Source organism: Rattus norvegicus, chromosome 6 (assembly GCF_021556685.1).
Source record: "Rattus norvegicus strain SHRSP/BbbUtx chromosome 6, alternate assembly SHRSP_T2T, whole genome shotgun sequence".
Classification (NCBI taxonomy): domain Eukaryota; kingdom Metazoa; phylum Chordata; class Mammalia; order Rodentia; family Muridae; genus Rattus; species Rattus norvegicus.
Window position 1 is genome coordinate 135479452 of NC_141539.1, and position 27500 is coordinate 135506951.

At 49.7% G+C, this 27500-nt stretch overlaps 1 protein-coding gene across 7 annotated transcripts in view; it reads left to right on the forward strand.

Moving 5' to 3' along the window:
* The first annotated feature begins 6236 nt into the window (after positions 1–6236).
* Positions 6237–27500, forward strand: part of Ppp2r5c (protein phosphatase 2, regulatory subunit B', gamma) — a 135453-nt gene continuing 114189 nt past the window's right edge. For 3 of the 7 annotated variants that reach the window (NM_001415126.1, NM_001415125.1, NM_001415127.1), the window contains 3 exon segments: positions 6334–6498; positions 7084–7149; positions 25598–25760. In NM_001415126.1, the coding sequence (NP_001402055.1) occupies positions 6472–6498; positions 7084–7149; positions 25598–25760 (256 nt within the window). In that variant the 5' untranslated portion in view covers positions 6334–6471. 7 annotated transcript variants of the gene reach the window in all.

Below are 27500 nucleotides of genomic sequence, written 5' to 3' on the forward strand. Positions count from 1 at the left end.
TGGATACACCAAGATGTTAGAGATGTCAGAGTTGTGGGATAACTGCTGAGGAAAGCTGCTAACAGGGAGTGGATCCAGCCTAAGAGAATGAAGTTTGCTGCTGCTGCTGAATGCCAGATTTGTAGGCAGCAGTCAACAGGGATAAAAGAAGTTGGAGATCTGAAGAGCGGTTTTTGGTTTGTTTGTTTGTTTGTTTGTTTTTTAAGATTTATTTATTTATGTATATGACTACATTGTATCTGTTTTCAGACACACCAGAAGAGGGCATCCTATTCCATTACAGATGGTTGTGAGCCACCGTGTGGTTGCTGGGGATTGAACTCAGGACCTCTGGAAGAGCAGACAGTGTTCTTAACCTCTGAGCTATCTCTCTCCAGATCCTGAAGAGCTCTTTGACATCAAACATGGAGACGTGGATTTTGGAGTTTGCCCATCTGATTTCTTATCTTGCTTTGGGGATTATAGTTAAGAGATTGCATGACTCTCAGAAGAGACTTTGAACTTTGGACTTTTAATAGTGTTGAGACTGCTATAGACTATGGGGACTTTTGAAATTGCATTAAATGTATTTTACATTATACTATGCTTAGGTATGGCTCCCATAGACTCATCTTTGAACAAGGTATGGGAGCCAGGGAGTGGAATGTAATGGTTTACATATGCTCAGCCCAGGGAGTGGTGCTATTTGGAGGTGTGGCTGTGTTGGGAGTACATGTGGCCCTGTTGGAGTAGGTGTGTCACTGCAGGCATGGGCCTTAAGCCTCTCTCTTAGTCAGTCTTCTCCTAGTAGCCTTCATGAGCTTGTAGAACTCTCTCAGCTCTTCCTGCACCATGTCTGCCTGGATGCTGTCATGCTCCCACCTTGAAGATAATGGACTGAACCTCTGACCCTGTAAGTCAGTCCCAATTAAATGTTGTCTTCATAAGAGTTGACTTGGTCATAGTGCCTGTTCACAGCAGTAAAACACTAAGACAGAGGTTGTTGGTCTTACCCACAATAGCTGGACCTCTTTTGCACAAGCAGATACATCCTTCCTAGTTTGTCAGTGTTTCAGGATCCATAGCCAAGCAGGAATGTTAGTGACAGGGGCCTACATGGCCCCTTCTGGCACTATGAAAGCCAGCCAGCAGTGTGGGAGTTGACAGCTCAATCCCAGCCTAACTCGTCCGTGATCTAGCGTCAAAGCACGTACATGCTGTATCTTCAGCAGCAGCCTGGCTGCAATCGTTGTGGGTAAAACTAACAGCCTTCCAATAGGATTTAAGGCCTTCTCCACAAAAGAGTTCAGATCTCTAAGCCAGGACAAAAACCTGTGGCTGGGGAGGTCATAGGTGCCAACAGGGAAGTTCTGGTATACGACCAATAGCGGTAGCAATAGCCCTTATGGTTTGTGGGGCCACAGGGGCTTCCCTGGTCAACAACTCACATGGAGATAGCTCACCCCTCACACTGGAGCTTCATTGAGTAACCTTATGGCCTCTGGGAACTTCCTTTTCCACCCATGTAGGGTCTAGCTTTTGGATTTAAACTCTGTAGCTATTGTTTTAACCCATCTTTCCTTTCATAAGGTAGGTACAAGTACCACTTACCTGGTTGGCTCTCCAATGACTTCTCCAATCTGCAAAACTCTCAGAGGTTAGCATCATGTCTATATAACAGAACCTTCTCAGAGATGGGCAGGATAAGACAACATCCTAAACCACCATCCCAGGACAAGGGTGACCATGGCAAAGCTCTCTGAAAGTCTGTTGTCGTCATCCCAGAAGTTCACAGCTTAGAAGACTCTGAAGCCAAACATAAGCAAGGTCTAATTCAGCACGGAAAGGTGCCAGCCATGTGTATCAACTGCTTCCTCCACAGATCGCCATTGGGTCCAGAGCTTGGAGAGGAGGCTCTAACTTAATCAGCTCCCAGGAATCCTTGGTCATCCTTTCCCAGTCATTCTGTTTCCCAGAGCTCTTCTGCAGAGCCATACCTACATTTCTCCACACCTGATGAACTCGATGGGCCTGACTTCATCTCCTCAGACCCACCACCCAGGGCCCAAGGGGGAAGGTCCTCTCTTTTGTACCTGCCAGCTTCTTGAGTCAGACAGGCCTTGGGTTGTCACAGTAGCTTGTTGCCTCCGGTTCACCATTCCTGCCTGGACAAACCATTTCCACTCCTAGACCAACTTTTTTGTTGGGGAACTGTATCCTTTTTACTTTGGGGATAATTACTCTCTACCTTGGCTGGCTTGGTTGTTTGTGCCTGTACTGTTTTATCGTGTACATCTTCTGTCAACTGCTCCTCGGGCTTTAAAGGCATCCAGAAGGTCCTTAGCCAACCGTCTGGCTTCCCATCAGTTTTTCCTTAGGAACTGTAGCTCAATGAGAATCCTGCCACGTTTGTCTTTGACAACCCAGACAGGTTGTCTCCTACCTTTTCTCTTCCCCTCTAGGTTGCGCTCTCACTTTCAAGACACTAAGTGCTGGCCTGGGTCACTGAGATCTTGCAAAGCCTTTCCTACTTTAGAAACAAGCTTGCTCCACCGATGGACCTAGCAAAGACTCTAAAGCCCCACACAGCCTTTTCTTTAACTCCTCCGTGAACACAGTTCTATCTGGTCCAATGAACTGAGGTCCGAACGCAGATCCTCTTATTCTTAATTCCCTCAATAGCCTCTTCCCCTCCTCTGTGGTCCTCCTGCCCCTGATATTTGTGGTGATCTCAGACAGAGATGACCAAGTGTTCTTAATGGCTTAGCCAGTCCATGGGGGACTGGCTTCCCTCACACTGTCTTGGGTTATGCAGCCTTTGCCTCATGGAGGGATGGGGTGTCACAACGCTGTTTCCTGCCTCCACAGCAGTCAGGCCGACCCCACCTCCTTCCATATCCCCCAGCCTCACAAGCCAGGCTGTGACAGGCTAGTTCACTGTTTAGATGCCTTCTAACCTCAGACGTTCAGGCATTGAGTATTTGCTGATTACCTTAGTTCTTTGTCCTGGACCATTAAAAAGCCCATCCTCCCTTCCCTGCCATCTGAGTTGGATCACAGATCTCCCCTATTTAAGCTATGACTTGATGGGTATCTTCTATTGGTTTTACCATAAGAGAATGGGAGAGAGATCCCCTCACATATCTACTTTACTTGCTGGATCAGTTGTTAGCGTGACCAATGCTGCTGTATTTCCCTTGCCTGTTGTGCTTGCTCCTGTACACACACGAGTTCCTGTTTTACACAAACAAGTTGCAGCCTGGCTGCCCTCTCAGCCCCAGATGCATTTTTTACTACACCCAATGGTGGCCAGGAAACTTTGCCACTGCTTGCTGATAGTCTCAACTCTTGCATGCTAACCTGAGACTGCAAAATTCCCTCCAAACCTGTAACTGTTTCAGGGAATCTCTATTCACACGGTGCCCCCTGCACCTCATCAGACAGGCGATATGCCACCCTGGATCACATAGGTGGAGACCGACATCCTGATATTCCTCCCACAGACACCCCTAATCCTGATGGCTCGGCCTGGGTTGCCCATCTCGCTACCTATAGCAAGATCTATGAAACCCCTGTCATAGCACAGAGGCGCATTAGCATACACCGTACAGGAAAGGATGCTGTGTTGAGATTTCCTCTGTGGATGCTCCCCCTCAGGCTTCTTGCCTCAGCTGCGTGCCTTGCTACCCACAGCCAAGACTATGCACTGGGGTCCTTCCCAATTCATCTTTAGTTCTGCTGTGTCCCTGATCAGATGCCAATTAGTGACAAAACTTTTCCTGGGGGTGTGTGAGACAGACAGACAGACAGACAGACAGACAGACAGACACACACACACACACACACACACACACACACGCAGACCCTTACTCACCCAAGACCAAAACTCACAACAGACCCACCAAAGTACAACTTGGTGAACCCGTAAGTTTTACTGGGGCTCCTCACAGGAGCAGAAATGACTCAAAGGCAGCTGCACCCACCGAACCCCCTCCCAGCACGGGTGACAGTGCAGAAGAGCTGGGGCACACTGCACAGCCTGCAGGCAGCTCAATGCACTGGAGAGGGTCCTTCCCAGGTGCCGCCTTTATGGCTACCCCAGCAGGGAGGGGCCTAGTGAATCTGGGAATCTGGTTGGCTTCGGGCACATTCTAAGCATTCTCCTGCATGGTCACTGCACTGGAAGACAAGTCCAGCCCCTCATCAGGCCATCCGGCTTAATCCAGGGACTGTCCTTCCCCTCTCTCCTCTCCAGCCTCAAGAAAACGTCCTGTGCTTCCTGTTGTTATCATGTTCCTGAGTTAGACCTCCTCTTCCCTTGCAGACTTGCCACACATCCTTTAGGATAGTACAGGGCTTCGTGTTGCCATCCAGGCATGTGAATTACCAGAGAACACGGGAGACATCTTGCTCAGCCAGGAACATTTTGTGTGGCGTGTTGTGCATGTCCAACAAATGTCTGTCAAACGGATCAAGGATGTGCAAGTGGGCCGTGCACCAACATGCCAAGATGTTGGCAACATTGGCTTATTTCTGTGAAGCCCAGACTCCTTTTCATTCCATTGCCCAATTGCAATAGCTTCAGATCTACTCTTTTCTGGTTTAAATGTGTACCATGCTTACTAAATTGATGGCATTTGTTTTTAAAATGTTAAATTGACCGGGTGGGGGGGCATTGTTTTTGGCAATTTGTTTTAGGGGAAGTACCAATCCACTTAAGAATCCATAAAATAAAAAAAGAAAAAAGAAAAAATCTGTAAAATAGCCATTCTTCTGTCAAATACACATTGCGGCTGGTCATTCTTACCTACAGATTAGTTTTATTTAGGTACACATTCAGACACCAGCAGACAAAACCCACTCTCAGAACCTCTCACTTTTGATCTCCTTTTTTTTTTTCCCTCGAAAGCTTGGGTGGGAACAACTGAAAATGCTTTACTTGGCATTTTCAAGGGTTAAAACACAAACAAAACAAAAAACAAGGGTTAAGATACATCAATTTTCAGTGCCTTGGCCTGGGGATGTAGCTGAAGGTTCCAGCGTTTGTCTAGCATGTTCAAAGCTTATCCACAAAGACAGCTCCTAAATCCTGAGTGAGCGCCTAGTCTCCTGCCGTTGAAACAGTTCACTCCTACAGTCTTCCTTCCAAGTGCTCCCCCTCAATATAGGATGTCAGACACTGACAACTCCAAAAAAAGGACTGTGTAAGTAGCGAATTAGAAGGCTAAGCTTCTTCTCTCATAAAGAGCTACCAGAGAAGTGATCGTTGGTCTTCATGCAGTTTTCTCACAGGCTTACGACCACTGGTAGAGAATAACAATCTCAAAAGCGCAGGGCTGCTCAGATGTAATGGGCACGGTGGGGAAAAAGCCACCACTGATGTGACTGTATCTCAGGTAGGCCGAGTCGACGGGAGGGGCGTGCAGGTAGAGTCTCCCAGGGTGCAGCTGATGGGCTCGGCCTCGGTGGATCCAATCCCCAAGACGTAAGATGGGCGTTGCCTACGTTGGGAAAGCCGGTTGCCTTGCGGGTGGGTCTTGAAGTGAGAAATCTCGGCGTGCAGGACCCCAGGGGAACTGTGCGGAGTCTACACTTAGACAGCGGTGGGTGGAGCCTGCTCTGGGGAAGAGTTCCTTTGCTCGCGTGGGCGGGGACGAAGGGGAGGCGTGGACTCGATGGGAGGGGCTTAAGTGAGTCCCGCCTCAGAGGCGTGCGGTGGGCGGAGCCCTCCCCGGAGCCAGCAGCATTGCCTTCGTGGGCGGGGCCTTATGGCCCAAGGAAACCGCCGCTCGCGCGGTCCCGGGTCTTCTCCGCTCTGCACGAGCGTCGTCGCGACCAGGCTTACAGGACAGAGCTTTTCGTGCCTGGACGGCTGCAGAATAGTTGCCATACATTTCACATGTGCATTTCCGCTCCTCACTGTCGTGTTTCCCTCCCCGTCCCGGCTCAGCGGCCGTGACTTTATCACCTCCGTCGTACTCACACACATCCCTCTCCCCCAATAGCTCGCTCCCTAGTGGCTCCACCAAAACCTTTAAGACCCGGGCAGCGCGGCCGCACACGAGACGGTCCGCACCGAGGGGGTGGGGACGGGCCGCGCAGTGGGCGGGGCGACGCTGCGGAGCGTTAGGGCACGTGGGGCCGTATCGGCCAATGGCGTGGCGTCGTTGAGGGCGGCGAGGCGGGGAGAGGGCAGCGTGGGGCCGGCGCGGGGCGGGGCCTGGGGCGGGGGCGGGGCCTGCCGGGAGAGGGGCGGAGAGACGCCGCCGCCGCTGCCGCCGCCGCCGCCGCCGCCGCGGCTGCCGCAGCCTCTGGGAGCCTGGAAAAGGGGAAGCGAGAGCGGACGAGCGACTCAGTCCCCGGGCGGCGGCTGCAGCGGCGGCGGCGGCGGCCGGGGCGGCGCGACGGCCGGGCCGGGGGCGCTTCTGCTGCTGCAGCGGCAGTGGCGGCGGGCGGCGGCAGGGGCGGCGGCGGCGGCGGCCCGCACCAGCCATGCCGAATAAAAACAAGAAGGAGAAAGTGAGTCGGGGCGGGGGGCTCTGGGACCGGGTCGGGGATGCCCGCGTCGTCGGGTAGGGGCAGACGGCAGGTCGTCCAGGCTCGCGGGCGGGCCCAGGGCGCTGGCAGGATTGCATGGAGCTGGGGAGGCCGCCCAGGCTCTGAGGTGGCGCTGAGGTGCCGCGGTCGCTCTGGGTGGCGGCGGATGCTCCGTGCAGTGCTCTGCGTGGCGGGGGCTGGGGTGCTGGAGCGTTCAGGACTCGCCCCAGAAACCCTCACTTGGAGGTTTAAGGGTGGGAGGGGAGAAGGGGATGGGCGGAGAGCACTGGGTTTATCAGTCCCTACCTGGAGTTTTCACCTCGCCCCCACCCCCAACACAGACATGAAGAGAAACGGAATTTGAAGGCTCCTGGTACTCAATATGATGTAGTTTGCTGCTGGCGTATTAAAGCCATCAGAAGCTCTCGGTGATAGGTATCTGTTTGGAAACTGCATTTGAGCTGATGCTTAGCGGTCCAAATACTGAGAACGCTAATTGGATTTTTGTTGTTGTTGTTGTTGTTTGTTTTTGTTTTTTTGTTTTGCTTTTTTTGTGATGATTTCCAGGAACCACCAAAACCGGTGAAAAGTGGAAAAGGTTCAAAAGAAGGACAAGATACAGCAGAAGCAGAGGTAACCACTGTAATACTCTCTGTTTTTCTGGAGCAGATTTTAATCTAGGGTCTAACAGAGAGGGTAATAAAAACCAAAGTCTCCTAAAGTGTGTAAGACTTTCTGAAGTCTTTCTTCTCATATGAGTTAGTTATCTTTATCCACTTTCATTAAAGTGTGCTGACATTTTAAAAACAGTTTCTCGTGGCTTCTAACGGAGCTCAGGCCCTCCCAGTGAACTGGTCTCATACGGAGTCTCTAGCTTTAGGGTCCGCCCCCTCATTCCTTTTCTGTTTCTCAATGACTCTTCCACAGTCCTTGCTTCGCTCAGCCTCTTGAGCTGGTTGGTGTCCTGGGGCAAGCTTCTCTCTTCTGCTGGTGGCCGGTCCTTTTCAACTAAGAAGTGTGAATGTGTTGTGATAGCTCGAATACGGGTACTTAAAGTCTTCTATTTCCTTTCCCTCCAGCTCTCCCATCCTCATTGGTGAATTCTCGACTTTTCTTGCTTCCTGACTTTGGCTTATTTCAAGAATATCTGGAATAACACCTTGGGTCCTTGGGTCATTTGGTGGAATTTGTGATCCTTAATGGAGTTGTGCCTTTGGGGGATTTGCAGGGCAGCCTATTTATTTATTTAGCTTTGTTTTGTATCTCATTGTCTTGGAACTAGAGCGCCCAAGCCACAAGGCCCAGGTTTTAGTGTAAGGGGGCCTAGAAGCTGCTCCTCAAGTCTCCCTTCTCCAGAGCTGGATCTTTGAGATCTTACCACAGACTTTTTTTTTTTTTTTTAATGGTTCTTTTTTTTTCCGGAGCTGGGGACCGAACCCAGGGCCTTGCGCTTCCTAGGCAAGCGCTCTACCACTGAGCTAAATCCCCAACCCCACCACATTTTTAATTTGTGGATGTTAGGCGTCCTCTTCCTGAGAGCCACATTAGAATGAGTTAAATTCTGCCCGGAGAAACACAGCTAACTGTCAATAATCTGCAGGGGTTATTTTAGCTTCAGGTTGTCCCTCCCTCCCCCCATTTGGTGTGTTCTAAGCCTCCCTCCTCTGCAGCAGGTGGTTCATCCTAGCAAATCTGTTGCCCTCCCTAGAGCCGAAAGCAGAAATCCAAAAGGTTCCTGAAATACCAGGAGATAGGATTGTCTGTGTCGGTCTTCACCTGCCCTTTCTGTACTGCAGATCATGGTGTCTTTCCTGTGGCACGCTAGTGTCTGACTGCCTTCCACAGCCATCCCTTCAGCGATGTTCACAGCACACGTAGTTGCTTTGCGTGGTAGATATACACTGTGTGCCTTGTTGTCCTGTCATTAGGACGGCTAAAACTTCTTACTGTGCCCCAAAGCTTCCTCGCTCAAACATACCGGTGTCCTGCTGCTGTTGGAGGACACAGAGGATGTCAACATGTATGTTCATTTCTCCCTAGTTTAGCCAAAGGACCTTGCTGTAAGGATAGGGTAGATGATTAGGTTAGGTTTGAATCCAAAACAAAAACAGAAAACCCATCCCAGTAGAAAGATGTCCACACCACTGCTGTGTCTGTCAAGGTCTTGGGGATTTTACTGTCAGCTGTGTAGGGCTCCGGAGTGTGGCCTGCAGTGCCCGGTGTGATGCCCCAGTTGTCTTTCTGTATCTTTTCTAGTGCTACTGTCTAAGAGCTGGAGTCCCAGAGCTCAGAATGAGCACTGAAAAACACTGAGATGTTGGGCGCCTCACCCCTTTCTCAGAAGGATGCCTGAGGTGACGTGACTCGCTAAGCTTGACCCTTAGCAGATCACTGTTTAGATTATTTCCCGGGAGTGCAGATGAAGGCGCTGTAGCTACCTTGACCTCTGAGTTACTCTTACTTTCTGATCACCGGCTCCTCCCCTCAGCCTTTGGCTCTGTTCTTCCCTGCTGGTCCCACCCACTTAGTGTGATTGACTCAGCCAGTGAATTAAGTCATTACTGCACAGGCTTCTCTCCTCCGATTACTCTGGGATGTTTTAACCTGAATGGTGTAAATGGGTTTGATATTCCCACTGCTGCTCCTTGAGCCCTTCTAACATGGCCTCCCCTTTACAAGCAGCAGTTGTTCACGATGCCCAGTGAAGGCAGCTCAGAGCCTAGACGATTTTCCCCCTCCAGCTTTACAGCCTGAAGAGGTGAACAGGGCAGGTGTGCAGCCGTGGATGAGCTGCCCAAAGGCTTGGGGAGTAATCGCAGAGGTTAGCCGGTGACTGACTTAACATGCCACTGTCCAGGACACGGAGAGTCCCTACAGTGGATTTTTGGCTGGCCTCACGAGAGACAAGGCATTGAGCGGGTTACATCAAAGAACACTTTTTGGCTAGCATGTGGGCTTTTTTTTTTTTTTTTTTTTAAATAGGAAGGAAAAGTACTGGAGTGAAAGACAGTGTGAGACACGGGAAGGTATCCCAGGCTGGGAGCAAATGGGGATTCCTGCCTGCCAGGAGTGAGGCGCTCACTCGCCTCGTGAAACAGGTTTCCTCATCTCTAAGACAGCTTAGTGAGGTAAAGATGTCGGGTGGCCATTTTAACTGCCTGGGACAGATTGGGCCCGACTTTTCCTAAGACATTTTGCCCTGTAAGATAGACAGCAGCATAGATCTGGTAGTGTAGTTGCAGCTACTGTTAAAGGTTGTTACTGCTGCTGGACAGTTCTTGCTTCGTTCTAGAAATTTCTTCAGTGACGTTCGTACATTTCTCTCCTTTTCTTCTCTGTCAAGTAGAGTATGTTAAAGTCCGACCTGTTGCTCATTCCCGTGTGTCCTGAATATAAATACTTCTGTCCAGTGCCAGATGCAGGTTTGTTTTGTAGTGTGTGTGTGTCTTTAACTGATAGGCCACAGCTGACCCACGGGCCACCTGAAGTTGGAAAACGTGGAGATGGACAGAGAGAGCAAATTATGGTTCAGATTCAGGGGAACATGACTAGGCACATTTTTATGAATATTAAAAATCTTAAATTACGCTGAGATCCAGGCAGGTATTTTGCAGGGCCAGGCCATTGGACGGCGTTGCCGCCTTGTCTCGTCATGTTTTTTTTTTGGTTCTTTTTTTCAGAGCTGGGGACCGAACCCAGGGCCTTGTGCTTCCTAGGCAAGCTCTCTACCACTGAGCTAAATCCCCAACCCTGTCTCGTCATGTTTTAAAAAATCTGTGTACTTTGTCCAAAGTGGACGTTTCTAAAGGTGTTGATGATTTTTATAAAGTGATTTGTTTTGGGGCACATTAAAGGTCTTGTTTTCCTTCTGTGTGTTTCACATGCTGGGCTCAGTTTTATTTGAAAGCCTTTTCAGCATCTCTTATGTAACATTCGGAGCTTGGAGCTTGGAAGGAAGCCGGAGCAGTCCTCCCTCAGACTTGGTCTCTCACGCTGACACTGTTTACCTTTATGAGGATTCCGTCCCCTTGCCTTTCATTGCCACTACCCACTGGTGCCTCGGAGGAAGGCATAGTATGGCTGAGGCTTGCCAGGGGTTATGTTAAGTTGGCGGGCAAAATAATATTTTTCTGTAAGTTAAACTAAAATTCATAGAAGTTATTAATCTAATAACAGCCATTACATGTGATCATAGGTAAAATTTTTATGAAAATATCTTTCAAAATTAATTTGGAGCCTTCTCTTCACGGCCTGTGAAGCAGACACCTTTCTTGATTAAGCTGGAAGAAGACTGTGGGAGCGGTTTGGAAACAGCAACATGGTGACTTACCTGACGTCCCCTGTGGGAGGGTCAGAGCTTCTATCCATGCATCGGCTGGCTCTTCTAAGACCTTAGGCCCAGTGCTCAGGGGCATAGAGCGATGGTGCAGCCTCAGACGGAGAGCACGGAGTTGTTGGGAAATGGCTGCCCTGGGTTGGCCGCCTCTGGGCCTCAGAAGCACCTGGGTCTTCCGTAAGCTGCTTTTCCTCTGACTCCCACTCACCCAAATGTAAGCTGATAGGTGAGAGAGCTGGGGCCTATGCTGGCCAGATCTTGCCAGGCGCTTTGTGAGAGGCTCTTCTGGGGCTCTGTGTTATCCTTGACCTTACCTAGTAAATGCCAGGAGCACTGCTGAATGTCCCCAGAGGACAGGTCACCCCTGCTGAGCCCTGCACTGAAAAGACGCTCTACAGAGTGTGCAGATTGCCTCCAGAGTGCGGCTGGCGCTCTCTCCCTGGGTATGCTTCCATGTTGAGCAGCAGGGCTCAGACAAAAGGGAAGGGCCCTTTACACGCCTCAAAGGCGGCGAGAACCCAAACAGATTGTATGTAGGTGGTTACAGCTCTCTTACCCATAGCTTTCATATTAGAAATTAAAACTGAAAATTTTTAAGTATTCATCAGTTCGGCTAATAATAGCAGTAATACTCATTACATGTTAACAAAAATAGCATTTGTGTGAAAATAAATTTTTAAAAAATTCCCTGAAAAGAGGGGCATTGCTAAGTGGGGCTGGAGAGATGGTTCAGCGGTTAAGAGCACCGACTGCTCTTCCAGAGGTCCTGAGTTCAAATCCCAGCAACCACATGGTGGCTCACAACCATCTGTAATGGGATCCAGTTTCCTCTTCTGGTGTGTCTGAAGACAGCGACAGTGAACTCACATACATTACACAGATAGGTAGGTAGACAGATAGATGATAGACAGACAGACAGACAGACAGAGACAGAATTGCTTTAGGTTTTTCCAGATTTCTTTAGCTGCTTGGTTCTACAGTCAGCCCATCTTGATAGCACATGTATAACTCAAATCTTCACACTGCAAGACTTAAAGGAATTCCTTAAGCCCCTTTTAAGACACTGTGAAAACAGTTTGGCTTCCTGGATCCCTCGTAGCAGCTCCAGTCATGCTTTAAGGGCAGCTATCTGAGAATACCCTTCTGAGGACCGCCGCCAATCCTCAGAACGCAAGTTCAGTCCCTGGGACCCATGTGGTAGAAAAGAATCGACTCCTAAAAGTTGGCCTCTGGCACACATGCACACAAGAATATAAGACAATTCTAAGAAAGAATACCATTCCTGTCTTTCAAAAACAGTGATGGAGGCCTTCAAGTTTTCTTCGCGCCAACTCAAGTTAATCTGTTGAAATTTAACAACAGGTTTGATTACTTCTTAATGATTTAATTTTATTTATGTGCATGAGTATTTGTGTGTACTGTGTGTGCCTGGTGCCCACAGAGGCCAGAAGAGGGTGGCCAGAGCTGGAATTCCAGGAGGTCGTGAGCTGCCGTGTGAGCGCTGGGAATAAGGCCGTCTGTCCAGCTCAGGGGAAGCTTTTCCTTCCTTAAACTGTATTCCTCTTCTTTTCTTTTCTTAGTAATAATTTGTTCTCCCTTGTCTGTGACACACTGCTTTGAGTCCTGTGACTTGCTCGCCTTACTAGGTGAGTCCTTTGAGACCAGCTAGTTAACAAGATCCATGATCCGTCTTTGTGCTCTCCGTGTGTGTTAGGCCCTGCTATCTATGGAGAAATACTTGCTCGATGGATTTAAAAAGTGCTTACAAGGTTGGGAATTTTGCCCAGTTGTGGAGTGTGTACCTAGGGAGTGCAGAGGCCTCGAGGCCAGTCCTCCGCACTTAATAAATAGTGCCGGAAGAAGGAGAGGGCTTCAGGTCAGAGTGCTTACCCTTCTGCTAGTGTAAGTTATGAATAACCTTTGATTATTATTTGTTTTACTGTTTGGGATCCCGAAAGGAATTTCACCGCAGAGCTTTCATTCAATATTATTGATTTTTAAGTAAATGATGTCATACTAGCTCAGATGATGTGGCGGTTAGGACTTTCCTTTTTGTTTATGTCTGAGACAGAGTCTTACCTTGTAGCCCAGGCTACCCTCTTACATGGGCTTCTCAAATGTCAAGATGATAGGCACGTGCCACACCTGGGACATAGGACTTCTTCTGCTGTTTCATGAACGTTCTAAGTAATAGAAGTTTTTTAGTTGAAAAAAGAGTAATTATAGATTTTACTTAAAAAGGTCAATAGTAAATGTATCTATCAAGTCTGTTTTTATTTAAAGCATTTCAGAGTGGAATTTTTCCACCAAAATGTGGTTTTTGTTCCTAATTACATTCATTTGGGGACTGCTTCTTGGGAGGATATGTTTTTACTGTATTTTGCAAGGTAGTCATAGGTGATAAACAGAGAGATGATAAGTGGTTGGACAAACAGACGGACGGACAGACAGACAGACAAATGGATGGGTTCTGGCCTGGCCATCTTTGGCCCTGTGTGAGTGAGCATGGTGCTGAGGATTGTGGGGATAAAAAGACTGATGCAGTCCTGACCTGTTTAGAACATAAGCACTGGCTCTGAGGTGTGGCGGATGTTCCTGCTGCCTGTGGACAGTCTGCGAGCTTGGGAGTTTCTTGCCGATTCCCCTTAGTTGGTGTTGAATGGAGGGGCCTAGGTAGGGCCCATCTCTTAGCAAGAGCCAGCTACTGCTTTGGGTAAGGACTCCTAAGCAGACAGGACCAGGTCTGTGAGACAGGTAGGGGAAGAGATGGGAGAAGTAGCCTAAACATGGAGGCACAGGTAGCCGCAGAGGAAGCACAGGCTTGTGGTCAACCACAGGACAGTGCAGAAGTTTCCCCGCCCTTGTAAAGGAGCTAACTGGTCGCCAGCTAACTGCCCAGCCACTGGCGTGGGTCACAGGGTGTCTTCTTGAGCACAAGACACCTCCCCTGAAAGTTTCAGTGATGAGAAGAGCCTAGTGTTTCCCAGAAGGCGAGGGCACCCTGGGCCAGGCTGAACTATCCTTACTTTCTCGGCTAGGAGCAGTTCTTAGCAGGTTCAAGAGCAGCCTCTCCTGAGAAGTGCTGCTTCCCAGGCCACAGCATTCTGTTTCCCCACCTGGGGGAGTCAGAGAACAAGCCTGGAGTTTAAACTCCAGGGAGGAGCTAAATGCCTTCCCTGGATGCACAGAGCTGTCCTTTATCTTTTTGTTGAGAAACGTGACATTGATAGATGAGTTTCCCACACTGTATGGCCTACAGGCATTGCTGTGGCAACAGATGTTAGTTTTGTCCAGGGAGGAGCTCAGAAGTTGGCCACATCAAGCGAGTGATTTCATTTCCATCTAACGTAATAACAATGACACTTAAAGTCAGGTCCTTGGGTTAGCCACATTTCAAGTGCACAGTGGCCCCATGTGGCTGGTAACCACCAAAGTAGAATATGTATAGTGTCTGAGAGAGTCCCATGAGGGAGAACTGACACACAACCAGACAGTATTTTACACAACCACTTCCAACATGAGTGAATGTAGTGAGTATTGTAATTTAGCTTCATTCGTTCTCTTTAATAATACAAATCATCAAGTTTCAGATGAAAAATTTAAACAGAAAGAGGAGACAAATGGGCAAGAGAAGAGAAAACACAAGAGAGAGCACCTTGGTGAGGTGGGAAGGGGCTACATTCACCTCTTGGTCACTGACAGTACATGAGGAAGACTCCATTTTCTTAGGGGAGAGACCTTGAGAGAGCCAAGAGAAGGCACACGGCGTCACAGTCATTCTTTTTTTTTTTTTGGTTCTTTTTTTCGGAGCTGGGGACCGAACCCAGGGCCTTGAGCTTCCTAGGCAAGCGCTCTACCACTGAGCTAAATCCCCAACCCCGTCACAGTCATTCTTACAGACGGTGTCATGTATGTCTACATTTTTACAGGTCAAAGCATCCGCGTTTATAATATGAAGGCTGGGGTGTTAGTACAGAGTGCTTGTATGCCTGCTGTGCATTAGATCCTGGGTTTAACCGTCAGCACTGGAAAAAGTTTCTCTTTTTATTAAAACAGTACGGAAATGCATCCTTCTCGCTACACACTCAGTTTGCTTTAGGTGGTCAGGTACAGTCTTGCCAAGGATTTGACATTGAGATGGGACCCTCATCCAGGGGTGGGGGGGCAGCTGTCGGGGCATTTGGAGCAGGAAAGTGAGGGCAGATGACTGGTGGGTGGGTTTGCAGAGGGGGAGAAGGTGACCATGCATAGCACGGGGTGTGACAGATTCCAGATCCCCACCTCTGTGGGTCCCTGGAGCCAGGTCTCATCCCTTCCTCTTAGCTTCCTGGTTGAAGATGCGTCTGTGGAGAACCATAACACATGGCCCAGAGACACCTATGACACATGACCCTTAGTGTACTGGAGGTCACAGCTCTGTAATTCCTTTCCTACCACTGGGAACCTGACTGGTTTGCTCAAATCTGTGGTCAACACTGATCAGAAAACTCTCCTTCCTCTCTGTTTCTACCTCTCAGCAGGAAGTGGTGGCCTAGAAAATTAAATTTTCTGCGAAGGGCTAGATATAACTGTCCTAGGCTTTATGGGACTAAAATATTTGTATAGTTTGTCACAGCCACCTACTGTGCTATTGTAGGAGAGAGAAGCCTTAGACAATGGTGCATAAACGGGTGCTGCCTTCTAACAAAACTGCCTCTCACAGAGGAGGTGGAGGCAGGGTCGCGTGGCCCTGGGATAGGGCTTGCTGTCCCTGGTCTAGGGTGGGTCCATGCGACTGGCCACTCAGAGAAAGTTGTGAGTGGTTGGTTATGTCAGCAGCCCTGGACTCCCATCTGAAACCAACCCTGGTCAGCTCACGACAAGGAGCGTCCTTCATGTTTGAGTCTGGTCACCATCGTGAAACCCTGGTGATCTCAATGGCTTGGCCCTGCTCTATGGCACAAGAGGCCTCTTATGCACAGTCGTGAATCTTCAGAGCTTCAGAGTTTGAATGAAGGAAAAGTGCTGTTTGTTCCATGTCGTAATCCCTTATATGGTCAGACGCTTAGGAGCGAGGCTTTGTCACCAAGCCAGTTGCTTATTTTTCGGGTTGAATGAATACTTCTAAAGTACAGAGACTAACAAGCAGCCATGTCTCTTTGCCCAGAATTTTTTCACTCCACATGGAGGAGGGGAACGCTGCCTGCTGCACAGGGGGTTATGGGAAGAGAAGTGACAGCTGGACTTTGGATGAGACCTCGCCTGTTAGAAACTGTACACCCTTCCTTGATATCTATATTGTTCCTCTGCAGAAGCCTGTGCCACCATGCCTAGTAGCTGTTGGGAAGAGTGACCATTGGCCCCATACCCGCTGTGGTAATAATACAAGTCAACATGGGCCTGCCTGGGTGAATCATTGCCCCTGCTCCTCATGGCGACTGATAGTTCTACTTTCCCTCCTCTCAAGAACTGCCCCCTCAAAGGATCCAGAATCCAAGTGCTTGGGCCCTGAAAAGGTCAGAAAGATAGCTGCTCTGGGCCTCAGGGTATCTTAGATCATCCTGAAGCTGCCCAAGGTTCTCCGGAGATGCAGGTAGTGGGGCCACAGTTTGCACTCAGAACTCTCGGGAAAGCCTTGATTTGAATTTGATAGGCAGCGCTGTGTTAGAGACTAGTATGTCAAATGCAAGAAGGCCAAGGGAACTCCTTGGGGTCTCTGGTGTGGCTGAGCGATTGGACCAAGGCACACCTGCCATGGTCTCCAATCCAGGGCAGTGACCAAAGGGAAGAACCGAGTCTGAGAACTTCCCCAAGCCAGGCAGCAAACAGCACACACTTCTAGACAACGGTCAACTCTAAGACTTGTCTCACTTTCAGCTCATGAGTGAGCTCCTGATCTGCAGAAGCCCCTGCTGCTTCTCACTGTCTAGCCTATGTCAGCGATAGGCTGTGCTGGGGCTCCCCAAACCATGGATGTTTGTAGCAGCAGACCCAGAAGGGGCAAGGATGCTAGAGGGCAGAGAAGCTTCGTTCACTGCCACCTCCTTCCAGAATGTTCCCCCCAGCTGGAGCTCCAGGAAGCTCACAGCCACCTGTTTGTTACCCTCCCCAAAGCCTGGCCGCCACTAGCCTGCACTTGGTGGGTCCACCCTGGCTTCATACCCATGCCGTCCTCTCCACCTGAATCCCACTTCATCCTAAAGCTGTAACACAAGTGACTGTATCTGCTGAGTGCGCCCAGCTGGCTTCCACCTTCTGGCTGTTGTAGGCAGAGCTGTGCCCGTTTGAGTCCTTGTGGATATCTTCCAGGGGTGAGATTGCTGGATCACATGGCGGTGGTGCAGTTCACTTACTGAGGAGTTCCAGCTCCACCCCACCCCCAACACGAGCACACACTCTCTCGCTCGCTCCCCCCCCCCCCCCCCCCCGCGCCTGTGCTGACGCTGGTGGCTGCTGAGGTGGAGAACCTTTCTGGTGCCTGTTGCCATTTGAGGGTAGCCTTCCTCTTGAGTTACCAGGAAAAGTTTTTGGCTACTAGTAGACTGTCCTCAGATATGTAATTAACAAATATTTTGTCTTTATCATTGCCTTTTACTTTTTCATAATGCTTTTTATGTACAAAAACATTTTTAATGAAATCCAATTTATCTGGTTTTGTTGAGGTTTTCATCATAGTTAGCATCTCGCTGTCGAATCCAAGGCAATGAAATGTCTCTCTGCGGTTCTAAGAGTTTTATGGTTTTTCTTGTTGTACTTTGGTCTTTGATCCATTTTGAATTAGTTTTTACTGTGCTCAGGGCTGAGGACTCACCCTCTTACTTTCCCATGTGTCTCCTTAACCCTGTCCATCGTCTGCCTGTATTTGTTGCGGGGTAGTCTTGCTCATTAGTTTTGTCTGACTTACCAGGATGTCGGTCAGATCACACTATTTGATTAAAATTGTGTCTTAAAAGATGTTAACAGACGTGCAAAAATAGCTTGGGTCAGGGAAGCAAACTGCTTGGCATTGCTGGAACACAGTGAGCGTGTGTGCAGGCGTGTGCGGTGTGTGCATACAAGTAGTTTCATGGAGGTGGGCATGGGAGTTGTGCAGCGAGAGTTTGTGGTAGAGTGGAGGAAGGCACTCAGAAGTTCAGCATCTCTGCAGATAGCTGATTGGCGAAGGGACGAACCTAAGAGTGCGAAGGGTGTGGCATCCTGGCTGTGGGAGTGAGGAGGGGGAGAAGATGACCGGCGCAGTCCTGAGCCAGTATCCAAGGTCTGGTGTTTGAGAAGCTTTGGTTAGGGGTGGAAGTGGGAATGGGAGACAAGGCATTTCACATACAGGGAGCAGGCACTGACGTAGCACCCCGTTCAGGGGACAGTTGAGAATCTAAGAGTGGCCTGGTGTGCCTGATTTGGTCGCAGGATGCAGAGGGGAAAGAGGAGTCTTACACTCTAGTCTCGTCTTGAGGTACCGGGATTAAAGCAGACAGACATCTGAATCTTCTGTTAGGAATTACGTTCTTATGCGTAGGACTGAAGGGGAAGTTTTGATGTCTGTGTCCTGTCGCCTGACTTTAACATCACCAGAGTACTGCCAGTCTTTTCACGTGGCGCCCCCTCCTTCCCCTTCTCAGATCGCTCTGACACCAGTCAGAGCCAAGTGTGTGTTTTGGAATAAGAGCCCTTTGCACTAACACGCGTTTGCACACGTAAACAGAAGTGTTAACAGGGCTCAGACCCTTGCTCACGGTATGTGCACACAGTGACTGCAGAGACAGCATCCTGCTTCCTCTCCTCTGGTGAGCAGTCTCCTCCACTCAGGCCACACACGACACAGAGTGTGCAGGCTTCTCTGGTGTCCCCCCAGCTCCCTCCTTGTTGTCATAAATGGTGGTATTTTATTTATTTACGGCTGAATAATATTCCAGGGTGCGTCTGTTGCTGAGCACCCGGGCAGATCCTGGGTTATCGATGGCGCTGCAGGAAACCTGAGCGTGCGGGCACCTGGGCTGTGCTGGTTTGACTTCCTTTGGATACAGAACCAGAAGTGAGATAGCTGAATCATATGGTAGAGCTATTTTTAGTGTAGTGAGGAACCACAATTCTGTTCTACATAATAGTGCTAACTTACATCTCAACCAGCAGCGTGCAGATTTCTTTTCCTCCACATCTTCACTAGCTTTGATGTGTGTCTGCATACATGTGTTTACTTTTGTACATTTACATGTTTATTTGTATGTGTATATATGCGTGTATGTGTTCACAGTTCTGAGGTGAAGCAGCAGCTTGTACTTTTAATCAACATTTCTTTGATTATTAATAACGCCAGGTATTTTCACATATTTGTCGGCCATTTGTGTTTTAAGGTGAGTCTGTTGAGATCACCTGGCCATTCCTAATCAGATCATCTGCCTTTGATTTCATATTCCCCATGTATTCTGGATAGTAACCTTCCATCAGCTGACCACCTGGCAGACCTGTCCCCCTCTCTCTTTTTTTTTTTTTCCTTTTCTTTTTTTCGGAGCTGGGGACTGAACCCAGGGCCTTGCGCTTGCTAGGCAAGCGCTCTACCACTGAGCTAAATCCCCAACCCCCCTTCTCTCTTTTTATGGGGTATCTCTTCCCTGTGTTGACTGATTCCTTCACTGTGTAGAAACTTTATCTGTAATCCTATTTGCCAGTTCCTGCGTGGTTCCTATGGCTGGAGACTCTTAAGCAGACCCAGGAGGCGGGTGTGGCCCTGAGAGTCAGCAGGAGACAGCCACCCCGGTTGCCAGCTTCAGTGCAGGGGATGCTAAGCCCCTGGCTGCTCTTGGTTCTTACTGCATCCCCCTTTCTCCTCCCGTGAGCTCCTTTCTTGTTTCTCCCTTACAGTTTAGCTGTTAGTTAAATCAAATTAGTCACATGTTTTTTGAAAGATGTGATTCTGAATCGAAGGTGATTTTACCCTGCTACCCCACTCAGGGGACATTCAGTAATGCTGGTGACATTCTTGTCTCAATCCAAGATAGGATTGCTTGTTTGAGGTGGGTGAAGCCAGGATGCTGTAAAGTTCCTACAGTGCACAGCATAGCCCCAACCACAAAGCTTTCCTGCCTGCTGCTGGGGCAACCCTCTGCGGCCACACCCTCTGCGGCCAAACCCGACTCCTGCAGTCTGCTCTGCTGATTGCTGCCCTGTTGCTGGTTAACTGATTCCCTTTCTAGTTTGTCTCTTAAGGGCATTGTGGTTAGACTGGAAATTTGACCGGCTTCAGGCTGGCCCTTTTGGGGAGGCAAAAAGCACTTCTTCAACTATGTGTCAAGTGCTAATTGCTTGTCTCTGGCGCTTGGGTGACAGCAGCTTGTACAGTCTTCCACACAGCTGTAGAAAGGGGTAGTTTTGGAAGATGCTGGAAGGCAGAGTTGCTCAATGTAGACTGCAAGGATGGAGGATCCAGGCAGGTTGATATCACCCAGAAGTGGGGCATCTGACCGGGTGCGGCTGAAGCTTGGCTCCACTAGTGCTGCTGGACGGACGTTCCCCGCATCTGAACCTTTCACTTATGGGCCCCAGCGGGAAGGGCCCCAGCTGTGTTATTCTCAGTGACCACACAGGAACTGTTAGAGAACTTGAAGGAGAGGAATGGGCTATCCGGCTGGAGGCTGCAGGGAGATTCTGTGTGGGCAGCACTTGTTCCAGGAATGACTGTGAGCGAGGTGGCTTGGCCGTTAAGGTGTAATACTTGTCTAGAGTCACTTATTTCTCAGGGCTCCTTGCTTTTGCCTTTCGTGTGGTGACCTTTTGGCCTCCCCCATCTCCTTAGACCTTGGTTCTTGCTGCTTCTCCATTTCCAAGTGGCTCTTGGCAGATCTCATACTGTTTACCCACATGGTTGGCATCCGCGCCTTAACCCGCCCTCTCCCTCTTCCTCAGCACCAGGTCTAGGTTCCGCTCAGCTATTCTCTCGGCTGTGGCTTCCTCCCTGTGGGCCCTGTCCCACCAGCACCAGGCACAGTCAGCCTTTCCATCCTGGACGCAGCTGCCCTTTCCCTTCCTCTCCGTCCAGCCAGATGATGACTGCTGCAGCTGCTCACGGTCCCCGCTCCATCTGAGCTCTGCTCACTTCTCCCATGCTGCTCAAGACCAGCCTCACCCAGCCGCGACTGCTGTCCTGCAGGCGAGGGCATTGCAGCTGTCCATCTGTCCTGGAAGACACCTTCTATGAGGCCACACTCCCCTCGCCACTGTGCTCAGCCCCCTTGTTGGAGCCGCTGCTCCCTCCTTGCCTGTTTGTCTTCATCAGCCAGGTGGTCATTCCCGTGGCGTGGGCAACTCACTTAGGCACTGTTGACTTCCGGTGTCGCATGAGCAGTCCCAGTGCACTTCCTGGGGGTCTAGTGTGTGTCTGGCTTAGGACACAGGAAGGTAACATGGGCAGGGTAGGATGGATAGGCAATAGACAGGATAGGAGCAAAAAGATAAGACAAAGAATTAGCTGCTGTGTCACTCTTTGAAATTATTTACTTATGTATATGAATATTTTATTTGCATGTATGCCTGCGGGACAGAAGAGGCCATCACACCCCATTGCAGATGGTTGTGAGCCACCATGTGGTTGCTGGGAATTGAACTCAGGACCTCTGGAAGAGTACTCTGTGCTCTCAACCACTAAGCCACCTCTCCAGCACCCCCGAGTCTTATTCTTAAGAAAAGAAATTAGAATACATTCTAGAAGAAGCTGGGAGGGAACTTTGGCCTCTTCTTCCCTAGTGTAATGGGATCATCGCATAGGCCCTCAGATAGTGCAGTGACATTGAACTTCCTGCTTTACCTTACAGGCCAATTGCCACTCTTCACCTGTCTCCTTCAGCCAGAAGGGAGGCTTTCTCTGTCCCTTGGTCCCTTCTCCACCCCCAACCCCACACACCTGCCTCATTCTCCAGTCCTAGTGGTTTTGCCAATAGTCTGACACTGTTTTCCACACTTAGCTGCTGCTTTCCGCCCAAGCTAGTCTCTGAATTTCTTCTTTGTAGTTGAAGCCAGAGCCTTCTCAGGGCTGGAGCCCACAGAGCCAGAGTGTCTTTTAGAAAGAGAGAGAGGCCTGCCCCGTCACTGCTACACCACATGACTTCAGGCTTCACCTCATTTGGAGCTCTCGTCCATGTCAGGTCCGCTTCTCATCCAGGCTGGGAGCTCACACTGCCTTGGCAGGTCCCTGTGCCTTTCTAGTCTCATGTCTACCTGTCCCTCTCCGGGTGAATGACCCGCAGCCATGCCAAGGCCACGGCAGGGGGTGCAGAATGGAGGTGAGCACCTTTCTTCAGAAAAGCTCTTCCTGGCTGGCCACTCACAAAACCTGAGACCCTCACAAAACCGACAAGAGTGCTGTGTAGGCCTTGTCCTCCAGGGAGAAAGATGGGCCCTTAGCATTGACAGAGTGTAAAATTGTAGCATTCTGGGCCAAGAGTGCTCAGGCATATTATGCCGTGACATGGGAAGGCAGGCCGTGGAGGTGCCATGGGGAGTAAACAGCGTGTCAGGTGAGGACCTGGAGGAGTTGCAGGAGGAGACATGGTGGTGGGCCAGGCCTGGAAGCAGAACGTAACCACCATGAAACTAGAAGAAGCTGTGTCACTGAGTAAACAACAGAGCAGTGGCCAGATTTTCTCTCTGGAAGTTTTCTGTCTCCTGGTGGGTAAAGGCTCTGGAAAGGCAGGCAAGCTCAGCAGCGTTCAATGGAGGGGAGCTGATGGCTTGGTGTCAACAGAGGTTCCTAGACATGGAAACCTTATCTGGGCTTGTTTCCCAGCAGGGAGGCCGGCCAGCCTCTGGGTGTGATTGAATTCTGTGTTGTGGGCTAACCAGAGCATCCCAGTCTTATCTTGGTTCCGTAAGATGCAGTTTGTTTCCTCGCTGGGCATGAAGCAGCCTCGAAGCTGCTTCCGGTTGTCTTCCTACTGTGGTTCTTCAAGGTCCTTGTCTGTGAGGTCCTGGATTGGACAGTGTAGACTGTGGGAGGTGGAGGTCGGAGCAGTCTGCAGTGCAGGCATGGGAGCCAGGAACACTGTGGGACTGTCCTTGAGTCCATGCAGTAAATCCCAGGGCTTTTAAGTTTTATCATTTTAAATTGTGTGTGTGGGTGTGTGTGTGCACATGTGTGTACATGTGCTGTGCGTGCGAGAGTGTAGGTACTCTTGGAGGCCAAAGGCATCGGATCCCCTGGAGCTGGAATTCCAGGCTATGTGACCTGCCCAGTGTGGGAACTGGGAACCGAACCCATGTCCTTTGTAAGAGTAGCAAGTGCTTTTATGGCGCCACATCTCCAGCTTTTGAAGGAGCAGCCCAGGGAAGCCAACACATAAGTCTTGACTTGAGGGAAGGGCTCCATGAAGGGAGGAGTTGTAGGTGGAGCCTCCTTTTTAAACCTCTTACTCTGTTCATGTATTTCTATGTACATGTGTACACACACATACATGGAGGTTACAGTGCACACGTGGCGTTCAGAGGGCAATTTGTGGAAGTCCTCTCCTTCCACCATTTGGGTCCCAGGGATTACCTAGGTGGTCAAGCTTGGTGGCGAGCATCTTTACCCACTGATCACCCTCACCAGCCCACAGGCGAGCCTTTTATTTCTTTTTATTTTTTATTTTAGTTTGTGCCAGATGTAAGAGTGAGAGATTCTTTTTTTTTTTTTTTTTTTGCTTTTTTTTGGAGCTGGGGACCGAACCCAGGGCCTTGCGCTTGCTAGGCAAGCGCTCTACCACTGAGCTAAATCCCCAACCCCAGAGTGAGAGATTCTTTATGAGTTGTCTGTCACAGTAATAAACTCCAAGCATAGCTGCTTACAAAGGGAAATGTCATTTAGCTCACAGCTCTGGGGGTGACTCAGTTCTGGCGAGGACAGAATGGCAGGTGGCAATGGCGGGACTGTGTGTGACTTACCACCTTTCAGTCCAGGATAGAAAAACTTCCTGCTAGGCCCCAGCCCTTAAAGGTTCACACACTTCCGCCCCAGCACCCTAGAGATCAAGATCAAGCCATTCCAGACATGGAGATCAGAGAGAAAGTCCAGAGCCACAGACTGTGGGAGGGCACCGACCCCCACTCTCAGGTCAGGGCTCTGCTACTTTGGGCACATTTGGGACAGCCTGTCCAAATGTTCCTAAGCAGCATGGTAAAAACAAAGCAGGCCTTCACTGCTTAGCAAGCACACGTTCCAAGGATGGCAGCAGAGAAGTCGGGTTCGTGTTGGGGTGGCTGGTCTCCATGGCCCTGCGTCATGATGGGAGGGGGTAAGGGTCTGTAGCTTCAGGTTGGAGCTTGTTGACCTTTCAGTGCATGTGTCGGGGTAAGGATGTGCACATGTGTGTACAGATGTGCTTGTCTGTGCATGTGGGTGCATGGAAGCCAGAGGTGGGTAGTGTGTGTCTTCCTCCTCCTCTGTCACCTTCTACCCATTTCAGCCCCACTGACAGCCATTTGAAAGGACATCTGTACAGATTCAGGTTCCACTGTTTGGGGCGGGTAGGGTGCAGCGAACAGGGTGTGTCTGTGTTGCCTTCACTGGTGTAGATGGTGCCTGTCCTTTCTAGACAGTGGTAGCAGGAAAGCCACAGTGTCCTGGGTCAGCTGGTCATACACAGAAACCCCTCCGAGTGGGGGCCCAGAGCCCACGAGCTCCACAGGTCTGCTTGTGGTGAGATAGCCATTGGACCTCTGTGGGTGACAAGGGCCTCCAGGGGTTTTGCTGTGTGTTCCTTCAATCTCCTCTCCTCACAGGGATAGCTCACTGGCCATGTTGTAGCTGGCCACAAGGAAGTTGTCTAGCCCTGGTGACTATCATATCATCAGAAGGTGTACGCAAAGAGAAGCCAGTTTTAGGCTCAGGGAAGGAACCTGCAGACAGAGTAATGACCGTGTGAGAACCGGCTGTCACTGGAGATGTTCTCTCTCGCCTCTGTGCAGTGGTTGTAGGAGTGCATGCTCTCAGATCTTACAATCCCAGGGAAGGCCCAGGGTGGTATGTCTTAGCTCACAGCCCCTCCTCTGTGTTCAAGCCACAATGTGTGTAGTCACATTGAGCCTCCTGTCTCCCTGACTCTGGACCCGAGGTTCCGTTATCTCTTTGCCTTCCGTATCACACCACCCTCCCTCATGAGGAGTGCTGTGCTGACACCGTCCATCTCCATAGTGAGGTCTTCCCTCTGCAGACCTTGACTTAATTCATATCTACAAAAGATGACATGTCCACATGTCCTAGGGATTAGGGTGTGACCATTTTTGTGGCAGTCATTACCTAGCCTGCCACATCATGGTAACATTTTAGAAGAAACCGGGCAGATGGCTTACATTTGCAATCAGCATTCAAGAGGCTGAGGCAGAAGGATCACCACTAGTTGGAGATTAGCCTCTGTTATGCAGTGCATTCAAGGCCAGCCTGAGCTACCAAGTAAGACTGTCCCCAAACAAAAGAACTCAAAGGTCTTCAGGGGACATAAATAGTCAGGTGCCTGATTCTTGTAGTCCAGGGTTGCTGACGATGGGACTTAAGGCTCAACCTCGAGCAGCTCCAGTTAAGAGGTAAGAAGAACACTGCCCCAGAGCAGTGCACGTGTGCGTGCATGCATGCATGCGTGCATGCATGCGTGCGTGTGTGTGTACATGTGTGCCCGAGTGCACCCCCCACCCCGCTGTGCACACGTGCGTGTGTGTATATTTTCTACATTTCAGTTATGTTGTATTAGCAGTCATTTTAAATAATCCATTTCCCACATTCATTTCTTTTTCTTTTGAGAACAGATAGCCAGCCGGAAAAACAGCCTCGCATCTGTCCAGTCTTCGACATCTAAAATAAAAGTACCAGTCCCTCAGCCCGTCCCTGTGAAGAAAGACAAACGGCAGAATTCTTCACGATTTAATGCCAGCAATAACAGAGAACTGCAAAAGCTCCCATCTTTAAAAGGTAATTTTCGCTTGTGGCTGAGGGAGAGAGGCTGTTTCCAGTCCTGCCTGCTCCTTACTTTAATGATCCAGTTTAGTTTTGTTTTCTCCTGATTCGGTTTTTGGTTGGATTGAGTGCCACTTGCTTTACTGCACTAATAGTTTTCATTCCAGAGCTTTGGAGAATAAAAGTCTAATGGGTACATACATTACAAGCACACTACTGTAAGACAGTAAGGAAAACTCAAAACCCTGAAGGCTGTAAGTGAGCAGCTGCGTCTCTTTCCGTGGTTCTCTGGCTTGCCTCACAACTCTGGCCTTTAGAAGGGGTTAGTCCAGGCCATCGCGAGAGTCCAGGCACGGCTTGCTTCTTTAACCGTGGCCAGCCAGCTCAGTCCCTTTCTTGTGACCAGCCGTGGCCTAGGGCTCTTTACTTGGAACTGCTCCCCTTGGCACAGCCACCTCTTTCCCCAGAGGACCATTAAACTCTTATGTTTCCTCCAGGAGGCATTGGTGTTGAGGTCATAAGACTTTGACAAGGAGAATGGTTCGAGGACTGTGGTCAGATGTGACCCTCTGATGGTCTTTACATATTCTGAGATCTAAAACCAATACAGAGTGGCTGTCCGAGTCTGTCATACCTGAAGTTTGTAATGATGGATGGTTTATAATTAATCTTGACTGAGTGTGGAGAGAGCTGGAAGTCGGCCTCCTTTAGAGTGTATTCCCAATGCCCTCCCAGGGCCAGTGCGGAGCAGAACTCCATGCAGATGTGCCTGGGGAGGGGCCAGTGAAGGCTCTCTTCCTTCATTTGCTAGTAGGTGGGTGGCCATTCTGTGGATGTAGGGTATGGCACCAACCAAGTGTGAATCCCTGTCACTGCCCATCAGGATGTAACATCGGGGCATTGAGTGGAGTGAGTCTTTTTGCACTGCCCCCAGGAGGCCAAATGGGAGAGGTGTGGTGTGGGGTTGAGAAGGCTCAGAACTGGGTTGGGGATTTAGCTCAGTGGTAGAGCGCTTGCCTAGCAAGCACAAGGCCCTGGGTTCGGTCCCCAGCTCCGAAAAAAAAAAAAAAAAAAAAGAAAAAGAAAAAAAAAAAAGAGAAGGCTCAGAACTGTGTGGAGCCTGGCGCCTGTCATAAGGGCATGGTAGATTGTGTCCTGCCCACTTCACACAGGCCAGAGCCCAGGTGGAGCTCAGCATGGGCTGCAGTGATTTCTGTCTTGGGAGCCTTACCAGTTTGAAAAAGTCTCTGCCAGAGGCTCCTCGGAGCCACTGCTCTGCCTCTGCCTCTCTCTCCGTGTCTTTCTCCGTTCACCAGCCCTTCCTCTTGCAGCATCCTTTCACCAGACCCAGACACTCAGGGTTCTTTCCTGAAGGCAGTCCGTGGGGTTCTCCTGCCGTCATCCTGTGACGAGGATGGATATGCCTGGATTTCAGAAATAATCAGATGAGGTGACCTGTGTGCCCATGAAGTGGGTTCAGCTGGGCCAAGCACTTTGTAATGATCTGTGTCGTCCTCGCATAGTGGCCCATGCAGTGTCACTCTGTAATAGTCTCCTGTGGTTTCTGACTGGTTCTTTTCCTCTCCCGTATCTGGGGGTCACACCCCCTTCTTCTGACTGTTTCTGTTCACTACCCCTTCATCCCCACTTTCTTGGTAATTATCTGATTTTTTTAAAAAATACTTTTCTCTTATTTATTAAGTCAGATACTGAATTCTCTTAATTTTAATTTAATACCAATAAAAAGCAATGTAT